Source organism: Cetorhinus maximus, chromosome 26 (genome assembly GCF_964194155.1).
Source record: "Cetorhinus maximus chromosome 26, sCetMax3.hap1.1, whole genome shotgun sequence".
NCBI classification, from domain to species: domain Eukaryota; kingdom Metazoa; phylum Chordata; class Chondrichthyes; order Lamniformes; family Cetorhinidae; genus Cetorhinus; species Cetorhinus maximus.
Window position 1 is genome coordinate 16,326,880 of NC_135904.1, and position 14,609 is coordinate 16,341,488.

The following is a 14,609-nucleotide window of genomic DNA, read 5'->3' on the forward strand; positions in this document are numbered from 1 at the left end:
TTGGAAAGGATGCAGGTTTGACCATTTGTGCTCCAAATACAAAATAAAAATCAGACAATAACAAAGGTTGCGTGTACAAAATACTTCAGGTATTTGAATAGATAACCAATACATAACTCACTTCAAGGTATGTCACAGAAAGAATAAATCGGTGTGCACTTCGGTGGAACTTTAAAATGAGAACTTTAAGTTTGCTTGCAAACTGTAAACAATATTACAGCATTTCAAGGCTCCTGGCATTTAGCAAAAAGGTAGGAAACTGTGCATTGGTATCATCAATCCCAATATGTCCAAAATTTCAAATATGGATGCAAAATGTTTTATCTCGCTTCCTCTAGCACTTAACTCAGAATTTCACTGCTGCAATTTGACATTAGTCAAGTCTCAACTGGAATTTCCGTCCTAAAAAAATACTTTGGAAATTATATCCAAGTGAAACATCCGAACATCTCGCAAAGAAACCACCAGGAAGACAAATCTATCGAGGGCTCCATAAAAATCAGTAAGTAGCTGCTGCTTTGGGTAGTTTCCATCATTCCAAAATTCTCTTATGACAGCTAAACGTGGTTAACCCTGGCTCTTATCGTGTCTAGAACAATCCATCTTCAAGAAGTCTTGCATCAAACATTTCAGTCATCTTGAGTCCAATCTACTTGACAACCTCTGCAAACCACAGCGAAGCTTATGCAAGCTAGTTGACTTTATTTTTGGCTTGAGTTTTTGCTAAAGTTAAACTTTTTGTATCACCTTTTGCCATTCGTACAACAAACAGTCTGGAAGGACACAGCAACCTGATCGCAGCCACACTGATAAAATCCCAGCATGAAATCGACAGTGAAGTAAACAGGAGGTTGATGGCAGAAGTTGACATGCTACAATCCCTTCTGTTCCTGCAGATAAAAGTAAAGGTTAATTTGGACAAATACTCTGAACCCAGCAAAGTGAAAATACTTCACCGTGTGGCAAGGTTTTCTCTTATCAATATCTATTTTACAGCTATCATTATAGTGCCAAATGCAAACAGAGGTTTGCCATCTGTAACAGAATCATGTCCACCAGCATCTGAAGCCAAGACAACTCCAACACTTTCCAGGCTAAGTCAGAGTACAACAACATGCTCAGTGTAGAGAAAGATGCCACAGCATTCCAGGAAAGAGACAGTACAAGCTCATTCACACCTGACTGCCCTCAGCATCCCATGAGCCGAGGGCAAGTTGTGTCCTTTCCACGATGTGGTCATATATGGTTAACCAGAAATCATCTCCATAAACAAAAAAATATAAATTTAAGCTTTGTATGATAACGATATTAACTTAGAAAGTCAGAGCTGGGCTACCCAGAAGGATGAATAGTCAACAGTAATAAAAACAAAAAGCAGTGAAGGTGGTTTCAGGTTGCAAACTTTCTTACAGTCTACCTCCTCCCTCTGGGCTGATGGGATGATGATAGTTAACTCTTTAGTTATTGTTAACATCTTAATTGCCAATGATAAATTCATTCTAAAGGCTTTTTAAAAACTCAAAAAGCTACACTTTACAAATGTACTAGATTAGGGTGGCTTCTCCATTGCTCACTGTCGTCAAGTCCATTGTCCAGGGCTGAGCCATGCAGAGCAGCAAGACCCCAGTTTCAACTCCTGATCAGAGCCAAGTTGGCTGCCAGCTGGAACAATGGTTGGATGTCATAACTGGCCTCAGTGTCCCTGGACTTGGAAGGGAAGGAAAAAAAAAATCAGCCAAGAGTTCAGCTCATGATTGCTGTCTGAAATGTATACACTTGAGGACATCAGGTGACGACAGGGCTGAGTTTTTGTCTGTAATGCTTGGACAGATAAGTCTAGTTATCATACATGCACAAAGTCTCAGATAAAGGCAAGTTATTTAAACCCTTATTTCCATGATATTCTTTTAAGCATTGTGCTTTCCCGCACTTTTCCCTTTCAAGTCAGAACAGAAGAGCATCCGAATCACAGAGGAGCCATTCACAGCAAAACAGACAGAGTCATTTAGGCCAGTATCAAGTCCATTTTATTTACTCTTACTATATGCTTTCTCAACTGTTTCTAAATTGCTTCTATCAGGGATTGGGCAGAGTAGAAAGAAAATATGAAACTAAAAGAAAGCTATGAAAAGGTGAGAGGGAGGGGAGGGGGAAAAGGCAGAGCGAGATAGACAGAAAAAGGAAAACAAAAAAAATAAAAGCAAAATGCTGATACAAAAGAAACAAAACTGAAAGAAAAATAAATGCCAAAAGCTCAGCAAGGGAGGGGTAAAGAGAGAGATAAATGAAGGGTAATAAAGGCATTTCAAAAGCCAAGAGGAGAAAAAAAATTTTCAACAAAATGGGCCACACCACCAACTCTTGTGGAAGACAGTCATGTGCTGCAATACGAAAATGGAGGCGTCTCACTATCATTTTAAAATGAGAGCGCCCTCCGAACAAAGCCTTTAATTTCTAGGGGTCATAAGTCAGTATTTATAGCCATGAGCATATGTAGTTGTGGTTTCTAATCAAATATCAAGATCAAATCCACTTTCACCTTAGTCTATTGAGACTGGATAAGGGTATTTGAAATGGATTAATGCGGTCCGGTGAAATAGAAGGCAGAAAAAGCAACGTGAACACTAAGTATTTGTTTACTAATGTCAGCTTAATGAGTCAAAGTTCCTGGTTAAATCGGATAAGTACATAACAATGTAGCAGTATGTTAAATACACAATCCGCCAATGCACTGATAGCTCATAGCAACATGTTCCTTTACAAAAGGAAGCTGCAGAATAATAAGAGAATGTCAAGTTTCACAAACCCCAATACTAAGATCTTCAAGTTAAGAAGGTACTAACAATAATCAATTGAGACCTTGTGTAGTCTAGTAAAATACTTTAAAGAAAGCTAATTGAACTGACAGGTTAGCACTCTCAAAAAGGCAGCCAGTTAGCATCTAAAGTTCTTCTCCACACCTCTAATGAGGGTGGGTCATACAGAGTTACATGATACATTTCATGTTACATGCAACCATCTCTAAAACAGATGAGGAAATTGCTCAAAAATTGAGGATTTGAAGGCTTCCAAATGAGTTAAAATATGTTACTCTTCTTTATCGTCCTCCTTGGAATTGATTTGTTTTGATCTCTGGCTAGACATAGTCATCACTTTCATAAGCAGTGACTCTGAATAAACAGTGGTATCTTAACAGTTAGCTGCTGACATCTACTGGCCAAGTATCTAACTTACTGCATCTACAGAATTAGGTTAGTGGCATCAACAGAATATGCCTGCTGATGCCAATCACAGGGTCAGCGCAGCCCACTGTCCACCAGAGCAACTGGCCAGGGCCAAATGTAGCCATAGCAACAGGACGATCCGTTCAAATATTTGGAAACAGCCGTTATGAGATTACTTTTAACTTGCTATGCTATTTTTTTTCTCTTTATTATTTTATTTTTTAAGCTGCAGGGGTGGGAAAGAAGGCAGAGAAAACGGGAGGAAAGGTAGAGGAAAAGGGGAGAGGAGGAAAGGGCAAAATGAATGAAACACAGATTGTTAACTTTATTCTTCATGCATTTGTTTAAAATGTTTGCAGCTGGTTTTTCTAATTTGTTGAATTTTTGGGATATACAAGCTCAGATTTAAATTTCCAATTCATCTTTTGATTAAACTATGGTGCATCTCTGACCACTGTCAGCCAGTTGACAGAAGTTGACATCTGTCACAGGACTGTAGTGGCCAGTCTCCCAAGCGTAAATTCTTTCAGAGGTTACAAAAGGCTGTAAAGTGTTCTAAAATTAATCAGAGTGAATGAATTTTTCATAAAATGTAAAGGTTTCCAAGGGAAATTCCTCCTAGAATTGTATGATGGCACATGCCTGGGGGAATTTTAAAGTATTGTGTACAATTTTTAAACTTGCAGCCTACATGTGGATGGCTCTTGTGATTAATGGCAAATGGATGCTGTATGAAATGAAGAATTGGGCTTATCTGTGAAGCCCCCTGCAGTTACCTCGCCAGTCAACAGTCACATCAATCATGGCCACTTAACACATGGTTTTCGACATTAACCATCGCCCCTAGAATTATTCACCACCAAGGGGTCAACGTTTGCAGGGGAGGAGTAGAGGAAATTGACCAGAAGTGGAAAAAACAATAATCTTACCATATTGTAACAGGAAATATTTTCAGGTCAGGTTTATGTACAGTGTTGGCTCTGTTTATACATAATTTCAGTTCAGGGAAGCTGCACAAGAAACAGACTTTACCTATAATATCCACGATATGTAGCTTCAGTTCTTGCTGAAGTATGTGGAGAGCCGAAGTTAGAGCTTCAGGTGAATTTGATGTAAAGCTAAGATTTTGTTTCACATCATTGGGAAGTGAAAGCCAAAGGTGCCCAAACTCTTCAGTGGACAGTTTTAATGGCCTGGAACAAACAGACAAGTGAGTGAAGCCAGAGCGCTTATCAAAATGAGAACATTAATTCTTCCTATGTGTTTTAAAAAGAAATTACATTTAACCTCACGTGTTTAACAGAAGTATCAGTGCATTGCTAAATAATTGGACAACATTTTAATTTTGTCCAGTTATTAATAGTTGCAGGAACTGAACAATCAACAGCCCAACTTGGATAGTTGTGCAGCATTTGCTTTATGAAGAGAGATCATTCCCTCTTTCTGACTTCAGTATAAGGAAGTGCTGAAAAACAAACTCTTCCAAAGGAAGCGATGTTATCTCATCTTTGTAATCATCACTTTTTTCTGGACTCTCCAAAAAGCAAAGGGGACAACAGTCAACTTCAGCAAAGGTGCAAAATCACCTACTTTTTAAAGTAATTTCTCCTCAGGCAGAAAGAGCAGGTAAATGGGGCTAATGAAAGAGCTGACATAGGCCTGTTGCTATGTATGCTGTTTGATTTTAATTGGCACAAAGGCATTCACTTCATTGCAAACACTGCCCTGCAATTTTTTCTTTATCTAGCAGTTTATGTTAAAAAAAGACACAACTTCTGTTATTCCGTTATAACTTGAGTAACCTGAGTGCGCTTTTCTGATTGATAGCCAAATCACTCAATGACATTGAAAGCTGGGAAATCCATCTATCTCTGATTGTGATTAAAAGATGGTGAAATGAAAGCAGTCTAAAAGGTATTTTTGATCTTGCACAATTATTTTGTAGTTTGTTGAATGCAAGACTTGAAAACAAACTAAGGTTTTTTTGCGGAGACAAAGTAACTTACACCGTAGATATTTCCCCAAACACCGATGCTCCCATTTAAAGAGTAATCAGACTGATAATGGTCCAAACATGTCAGCCATCTTCATCCGAAATTGGCCGCTACAAGATGTCAGAGCATGGCTTAAGGGAATTCTTCCTTATTATTTTCTCTCTTCCTGTGTGGCAGCACCTGGGCTCCACGTGGCATCTCCTAACAGTAAGACAGCTAAAAGTTGTACACCATTTGGAGGAGCACAAGTTTAAGCTAACATCCAACACTCTAATAGAAAATGATGAGGCTCTAGTGTCCCTGATTTTTCAGTGCTACAAGTCAAAAACCTCAAATGATTTTTAACCTGTTTGTCTTCCAGTGTGGGTTTCGTCAACTTGCCAAAAAGACAAGGGTGGCCAATTTAAATCCAATTCCCCTTAAATGAGAGATTCAGTACATAGGAAAATATCTACAGCGTATTACATCCTGCGTCTCACCTCCATTTTGTTTCTATTTCACACTTTCTTAATCATGATTATTAGAGAATTTGGCCGGTAACTGTCCCACAGATGACTGGTGAGCCTGCATTTTGTTTCACAGGATTAAAACGGCAATATTGTAGATTGGCAGAATAGTCAAGTCTGGAAACAAATTTCGGCAGTTTCTCCTTGTCCTTCCCGCAGAAGGGACTACGTTCTTGATTACCTCAGGACACCAACATTCACAGCCAGCGTGTTCTTCAATCAGCAGAGAGGCGTCATGCCTTGGTATTTCTGGGCAGGTGCCTTTTCATAACTACCCCATTCAAACAAGATCAAATATTTTAATTGCCCTTCAAACAAAATGCAGGCCCATAGATAGTAATTCACAAACCACAGGATGGTAACAGGAGTTCTAGAACAACATGAAACAGATATTAGGGGCCAATTGCTGCCCATCATCCCCACTACATGGTTATGAGCTAATGCTCTTATACACCTGGGATTAGCATACTCAGGCCCAATTCATTCAGGACCTTTGATAGCCAGTTGGCAACCTTCTGTTACTGATTTTCCATCATTTGCCTAGGTGCCAAGAACTATAACTGAAGTTCCACATTTACTGTAATAAATTCCAGCAAATTTCTTCAATTCTACTTCAACAACAAGAAATATACAAAACACTTTCAATAAATATCCCACCAGAATGCATCAATATCTTAAAAACACTTTCAGTAAATATCCCACTAGAATGCATCAATATCTTAAAAACACTTTCAGTAAATATCCCACTAGAATGCATCAATATCTTAAAACTGCAAAGGGCATTCAAAAGTGTAATGTACAAACTTCTAATGCAGCAATTCATTTAGTTATGAAAACCAAATTTTAGAAACAATCATGTTCCTGCACATTGGTCTTGTACCTGATGAAATCAGATAAGAATACAGCTAGTGCAAATTCCTCCTGGGTACACTGACTAGACTCTAGATGATAAGTAACATGCCCTGTAAGTAGCACCTGGGCACAAGGTTTCACCATCTGCAGACAGAGTTGACATTTGACTGTGGTGAGGGATTCCACCAGTGGAAAAGTGAAGTCTGTGCTCTCGCAAGCCTGTGCAATAAGATATTAAAAGTGGAGATATTAATGTTAAAATTATAAATACACATTATCACATTTAAACAAGAAAAGTGTGATCAGGTAAAATGGTGTGTAACATGGTGTGTTGTCACAGTAGGGTGGGTTTGCAATAATTCTCCACACAGTAAACTCCTTATTGTGGTTCATTGCTTCATCCATCCACAAGTGAGCCTGAGAGAAGGAAAAACACTTTCTCAAATCAGAAGTCAAATGACTTCTAGCATTAAGCTATTAGGCAGCACATCACATGTCTAATCTCTCAGCTGAAGAATAGTGTGTGATGGGGTCAGCAAAGAGAAGCCAATAGAAAAAAAAGAAAAACAGCTGAAATGGGATGGGCAAATTCCAAGAAAAAAGTCAAAATATGAACAAGTGCAAAAGTTCACTGCACTTCACAAATTCATGACTGACTTCATTCTAAAGCTGCAACTTATTTTGATACAGTTGTGGCTCTCATTTCAGAATTTCACATGACTGGTATTAAGGACATTTTTTTTTTAAGTAATGTTTACCAAAAATCCCATTAATGTTCAAATGTTGATTCTTTAAATTTAATGCCAATGACCTTACAGTGATCAACATTATAATTAACAAAATTTAATTTCAGCGAATTACCTTATTTCAATTGCTCAGTACCGTAGCACTGCCAGATTATATTTACCTGCAATTCTTCAGTTAATGCAAAGTTGACCATTGCATTAGTAACTTCTATACTGCTGCGGTTAGTGAAAGACAGGACTATTAGCAGACAGTCCTCTTTCCAAACTTTACAGGAAAACAAAGCTATATTTTCATTGGCACGAACGAGCTCAAACTGTGAATGAGAAAGTTTGGCAAATTCCAAAGGCAAACTTGGAGTCAGGCTGGAGATTGGTTCATGAGCCACACGGACAGAGCTACAATTTGTAGGCTGTATGATGTCAAGATTTCCATCTGCAAATAGACCTGAAAAGGATTCCTTTGATGCTGAAGGCACGGCTTTGATTGTCTTTAAGTTGTCACTTGGAGTCCACGTCTTGTCAGATTCTTGGGCAGGCTCCTCTGTGGAGGCCTCTGCAGAGTCAGATGCTTTTTTTCCTAAAAGTATCGCTTTACTTTCCTGGAAGGGATTACACCTTTCTAGGACGTTATCCATGAGGTTTGGAATTTGAGCAAGGGATGGAACAGCTGCCTTCTGTGCATGCATCGTCTTTTCATGGCTATTTTGCCCCTCAACAATCTTCGATTTTCTCCAAAATTTCTGGGTAGTGCTCTGAGTTTTTCCCATCTAGAAGATTGCAGAAATGTTAGAAGTTCTATTTGTTAAATTTTTGAAACGCTAAACAGCATTGGTCAAATATTCTTACTCAGGAGAAATCATGCACACTAAAACACACTCCTTGCGGTGCAAGATAATGGTGCTCATTTTTTTCTTAAAGGCAAGTCAAATGTAGCAAAGAGCCAGTTTCACAGTTTACCAGAAATTCAGACTAGATAATTATCAATAGTCTTCTGTTGCATAATTTCCTAAGAGACTACAGGGATATTTGTCAAATTGCTCATTACCTTTTATTATTTGGTAGATTTTTGAAACAGATGGCAAATGATACATGACTGGATGTGATATGCATCAATTAGCCAGTAAAATAGGCAGTGAGCAAAAAGGAATCATGTAATAATAATTGGCAAAATTGGTTATCATGACTTAATAGTTGGAGATTTATTCCATTAACAGAAACAACCACAACTAATCACCTCATTGGATCAGTTGCACTACATGCAATGTTTAGACTACGCAAAATGCTTCTTGTTCAAGTCTTGCACGGATTTTCAAATGGGGCTAAATCCCATAAAACATAAAGCTGTTCAGGATTCCCATCTAGCTCCATAATAGTGCAGAGAAAGCAATTCCCTCTCTATTGCCAGTACTGGATGCTGCATTAAGTTTCCTGCAGCTCACACAAACTCTGCAGGTTTTGCACATAGGTCTTGACCCTAAATTTCCTTCGTTTTTCTTACAATTTTTAACTGTATAACTCAGGACTGGCCAAACCACAGCTTACAAGCCACATGCGGCTCTTTGACACAGAGTGCGGCTCATTCCTTGTGCTGTGAAATCCATTAAATCGCACATTGGGGGGGAAGTAAACAGCAGGATGCAGCCTTGGCCACAAACAGCTTCAGCGAGAGAAAGAACCAGAGATCAGGCAGCAGCACTGGGAAAAGGGAAGGAGGGTGGTTAAGGTCAACAATTCCTTCCAGACGATTTCTTTTGTAGTTTCCCGCTGGTCTTAGAGGGCCACATGACCATCAGCTCCATTTTCTCTGGCTCCCTCACTCACCCTCTCGCTGACCCTCAAACTTGCAGCTGACCCTCCAACTTGCGGCCTCTGGAAAGGGCAGAACAGAAATTTAAGAATCTACTGTGTTGGAACACAGGTACTGGGATTCGATTTTGTTTTTCAGTACGTGGTTACAAACGCTGTTCAAGTAAAATCTATTTTTTTTAAATCTCTTGACTGATTTTCCACATTGCAAGAACATGGCTGCCAAAGCAGTGGGTATGTGCTAGCTCTGACGTGTCAGTGAAGCAAATTTTGTTTTTTTGCCACAATCCGAATTGTGCGTGAAGAAAGCCTGGAAGCTGAGGGGGGAAAAGTTGAAGACTTGAGAGAAAGCCATCATACACACACGAACAACTGAAAATGTGTCACAGGCCTAAACCAAAAACGCTTCATAAACTTTGTGGATGAAAATGACAATGTCAAATTGTAAGAAATGGAAAAATGAAGGAAAAAAACCAAAGTTTTAAACAAGAAAGAAAGGAAGATTTTGCCTTCACTGTTAAAAGCAAGAAAACCATGTGCCTTATCTGCAGAAGCCAAGGTTTTGCTTCACTTCCTTCTTGTAAACCCATCCATGGTCGATGTGACCAACAACGGCTGACCAATTCTCAAGCCTTTGGTTACAGAAACATGTACTGTCGAAATGGAATTGTTAGAATTACAGGAGGACCAGAGTTTAGAGATGATCACAATCTACAATACAGCTCTGGAAGCAAGTGCCAGAAGCAAAGTATCCTCAATTCAAGACGACCAGTGTGCGGCTTTTTTCAACTTTTCACACAACATACAGACAGTGAATCGCTGCACTCTGTGATGAAGTTCATATTTTTATATTTGCACTTATATTCTTGCTAACATATTTCCTCATAGAAGTGTATGCAATAGTAATAAAAATGTCGGCAAAGGATGTCCGTGTCTTGAATGGTTGAAGATTATCATATGCAGTCCTAAGGTTCAGAGGGTTTAGCTACCCCTGATATACGTGTATACATAAATAACTCAGTTAGCTAGATGGATAGCGTATAGTTCAGAATATCAGCAGCGAGGGTTCAATTCCCATTCTGGCAGAGGTAGGCTTAGAACCTACCTTCCCGCCCTGCCCAAGAGTGGAAGGCAATGGCAAATGACCACCGACAAAAACTGCCAAGAAAAAGGGCTCAGAATGAAGCATGAGCAGACAATGAGCCAAGACGATACCTCCGGGCAAAGCACTCATGGAATGGAATGGAATGAGATGTTTGATATATGCCCTCTTGGGAGTATGATTTAAGATTCTTTTCCATTTTAAAACATTACAAAGAGCTAGTTTCCAGAAAAAAAAGTGGTTTTGTTATCTGGCTGCAGTTACTAATTATAGTACTGAAATATCTTGAAGTCAGTCAAGAATGTGACAACATTTCAAACGGGTTTAGTGAACTGAAGCTAATACACAGATTTTGTAGTCATCCAAAAATGGATTATAAAGCTCTGTGGTTAAATCTTTATACATTTCCCTATTAGTGTATTAAAATATCTGAAGTTTTAATGTGAAAGAAATCTTGGCAGTCAGCACCTCTGAGTGTTTACTATAAATTTTAAGCCATTAGTCCTAACAATTATTAGAACTGTGAAAGAAAGATTTTTGGCCAGCCATTCGAGTGATTGCACAGGTTAAGCTCAGCCAATATCCTCAAAAATAGCCTTTAAAGGTTTTATTTGGGAATGTTATTTGAGTTGTTACGTGGCACAAACCTCATTGAAAACAGGGAGATTTTAAACAGAAAAATCACCATTTATGCCTTGCATATTTTGCAAGGCATAAATATTCTTAGGTTTAACCAGAAAGTTATGTTGAGTGATCTCAAAAGAAACTATATTTACTTAAGTGGTCAGATTCATTTACCTGTCCCATTACATTAGCTTTACCACTATGGTGATAGCTTGGCTCAATTAGTAGCACTGTTGGCATGGCAGCCAGAAGGTTATGCGTTACTTTTGGACTAGAGGCACTCGTTGTGAAGCCCTATGGAAATCCTGAGGACATGAAAAGACATTTCAGAAGTGAATGCCCTTTCCTTCTTACTGCACACGCAAACCAGGGTAATGCACAACTAGCTCTAAGAATTGAACAGGCCAGTGATCTGAACGTGTTGGTGCATTTGACTTTTCAAGAGGAGAGGTGGAAGGTGCAACCCTGGTACCATAACCTTTTATAGCAGATTGGGCGAAACTCTGACATATTAGCAAAGAAAAGCGGGTTGAGGTTCAACAAGATATGGCGGATCCACCAACGCACTTCACAGTGCACATACTTGATGTGCTGAGAATATTAGTTATTTCTAATTGACATTTTAGGTTAGGCACATCTGAGAGGAGCTATTTTTTCTAGTTGAGTGAGTTGAATGAAGAGTCATTGTAGCCACATTTAGGGTGGATGAATGCAATGCTCCCAAATAGCTATCACTGAATCCTCAACACCTAACATCACAGAATGACCACGGACCTTTAGACTTTATATCCAGCCCATACAGTTTCCAACCTGAAAACGCTTGACAATAACACTAGGTGCCAGGTGTAGAAGTGTGATTAATCCAATAACCTTTTACAATCTTTAAGGTTTTTAATTCACCACCACCAAGTCTCAAATGCTGATTATTTACACCATGTAAAAACAACACAAATGAGAGACTAATGATAATTCTTTTTACGAGATACTAATGGGGCTTTTGTAATTCATACTTGGAGCATAATTCTGCTTCACGTGACTCTGAACATAGACCTGTTAAAATTCACTTACCAGACTGACTGAATTGTTGGATCCTAACCCAACAAACAGTGATGATGCCAAAAGCTGCTTTTCTTGCTCTTCTGCAGTAACACCTGCCGTTTTTTCAGCTGTGGAGGAGCGGTCTGTCGTTACACTACTTTTGGAATTGGGACTTAAGGTTTCTTCTTTGGATTCCTTCTTCTTTCGAAGGTAGCCCTCCTTACCCCACACTTTCTTCACTCCATCAAGCTTCAGGCTATCGGAACTAAATAAAGGTTTACAATTCAATACGCTTGGTCCACTCCAAATGCTGACGACTGCCTTATTCAACCATGTTAGAAATCACTACTATAAACATTCTACTGCTAAGGTACAAAACCAAAATGTTAAAAGTCTTCAGACAATGTTCCCTCGAGGCTGTTTGCCACACAGCAACCCAAAAGGTCTCGTGCAGGCAGTGCACAAGTTGGCCGCTTTAAGATACACGCATGCACAGCCCCAGAAGAAAATGTAAAGGGCCTGCGCACTACAAAAAAAAATTAGAGGGTACGCTGTTCTCATGCTCTCAATGCATGATTAAAATTATTATAGGATTGCATAATGGAATACTGGTTTGTAGTACTGGTTGGAAGCTGTCAGCCTTGGCTCAGTGGAAGCACTTTTGCATCGGTCAGGAGGTCATAGGTTCAAGCCCAATCCAGAAACTTAAGCACTTAATTCTAAGCTAACACGTAAGTGCAGTACTAAGAGTGTCTTTTGAATTGAACATTTAAGCCAAGACATATCAGCTTATAAATGTGAATGTAGAAGATCCTACTGCACTCTTCAAAGAAGAGCATGAGTGTTCTCTTGGTGTCTTGGCCAACATTCATCCCTCAACCAGGACCACTAATAACCAGTTATTCTATTTTAATCTCTCTGCTGTTTATGGAACCTTTACACAAATTGGTTGTTACACTTGCCTATGCTACTGCAGTGGCTACACCAAAAGTAATTCAGTGGCTGCAATTGAAATATTCCAAAGACGTGAAAGGTGCTATATAAAGCTAAGTCCTTTCTTCTTCCTTCCTTTAATTAGAGGATGTAATACCCTTTTATTTTGCCCGCTGGTCTTCTTTTGGAAAGTCACCACTTTGGAGTCAAGTGGGGAGATGAACAACTAAACCCAGATTTTTGCCTGTATCACTTCCGAGGCAATCAACAGAAGTGTGACAGTCGCCAAGTGACAAGTCTTCCTACAGCTATACCCCTCCCATCTGCAAGTGTTTGGCCTTCATTCAGCAACTACCCAAAATGGTATGATTGAAATTAGGAACTGAGCAGAGTCATGGGAATAAACTCTTAGCTAAATTAACTGTGAAGCTATTTAATTAGTATTTCCAATGGAAATTCATCATAATTACCATGATTAATGTACACCCATAATTGCACATTATGCTGTGTTTTATTACATTCAAATGTAACAAAAATTCTGAATCTAGTTATAATGATCTACCAGTATGTAAATATGGTAAATTATGGTAGGCATGCCATTGAGATCACAGGATTTTTTTTTGGGATTAACATTTTTAAATACAATTAAATATATATGTATGGCATCTTGTCCTACTTGTCAAATTGCAATACAATAAAATTCATTTCAAAAATTTAAAATAATACTTATTACACTGCCTCAAAACCTCAGTTTTTAAATATATAACTCTCACACAAAAAAAATCACATTAAGCATGCTGCTGAGCACAACATAATAGGGTGATTATTGACAAGCTGCAAACTGAAAAGAGCAACATAATTTTCTCACAAAGTTGCCAGCCTTGGTTCAGTAATAACACTCAATTCTACAGTGAGAAAGTGTGGATTCAAGTCCACTTCAGAGAATCCAGCACATAGCCTAGGCTGGCACGTCAGTGCAGTAGTGCTGCACTGTTGGAGGTGCCATCTTTCAGGTGAGATATTAAGCCAAGGCCCCTCCTCAGGTAGATACTAAAAAAATCCAGCAGCATTATTCAAAGAAGAGCAGAGGAATTTTCCTGGTATCCATGCCATTTACAAATGCCTCAAACAACATTACAATAGGTTATTTGGTCATTGTTTCATTGCTATTTATGGGACATTGCTGTGTGTAAATTGGTTGCCTAGTTTACCTATATTCTAACAGTGACAACACCTCAAAAGCACTTTGGAACATCCTGAAGTGGAGAAAAGTGCTAAATAAATACTAGTCCTTTCATTTCCAAGAAGAAAATGTTGATTTTAATTTGTAGCTATTCCAAATTAATTCAACAGTGAAGGATTAAAATTACACTCAGCAAGTGACAATCAGTGCACCTTCAAGCTGAGTAAAGATAGGGTTGAAAAACAGGAATGAGTATTCCAAAGGGATGATTCTAGCACACGCATTAAACAAACAGCATTCATGCTTCCATTGCTGATATTTACCAAAATAGCCTAAACTTACTCTTTTAATCCAGGTTCTGTGCTGTTGCAAGAAATCTCTGAGCTGAAGGATAATCCTGCTGGAGATTGCCTTCCCGTAACACAGGAAGCCTGTGGGCTTGTAGTAAAAGACAGTCCATACGGTTCAAAGTTCAACACTGTAGCAAAATAAAATAAAATTTTTCAATTTGTGCAATAAGTTTTTAAAGAGGATATTGCAGTCAACATGTAAATCTGGATAAAGTTAAATTCTTCAGAGCAAAATAAAACATTTTTCCCCA

At 38.8% G+C, this 14,609-nt stretch overlaps 1 protein-coding gene across 3 annotated transcripts in view; it reads right to left on the reverse strand.

Moving 5' to 3' along the window:
* Positions 1-700: 700 nt before the first annotated feature.
* ap4e1 (adaptor related protein complex 4 subunit epsilon 1) overlaps positions 701-14,609 on the reverse strand; it is a 51,616-nt gene continuing 37,707 nt past the window's right edge. For all 3 annotated transcript variants that reach the window (XM_078530222.1, XM_078530224.1, XM_078530225.1), the window contains 6 exons: positions 14,351-14,486; positions 11,923-12,157; positions 7,484-8,089; positions 6,605-6,795; positions 4,257-4,417; positions 701-890 (listed from right to left, as the gene is read on the reverse strand). In XM_078530222.1, coding sequence (XP_078386348.1) covers positions 730-890; positions 4,257-4,417; positions 6,605-6,795; positions 7,484-8,089; positions 11,923-12,157; positions 14,351-14,486 — 1,490 coding nt within the window. In that variant the 3' untranslated portion in view covers positions 701-729. The remainder of the gene's footprint in view (positions 891-4,256; positions 4,418-6,604; positions 6,796-7,483; positions 8,090-11,922; positions 12,158-14,350; positions 14,487-14,609) is intronic.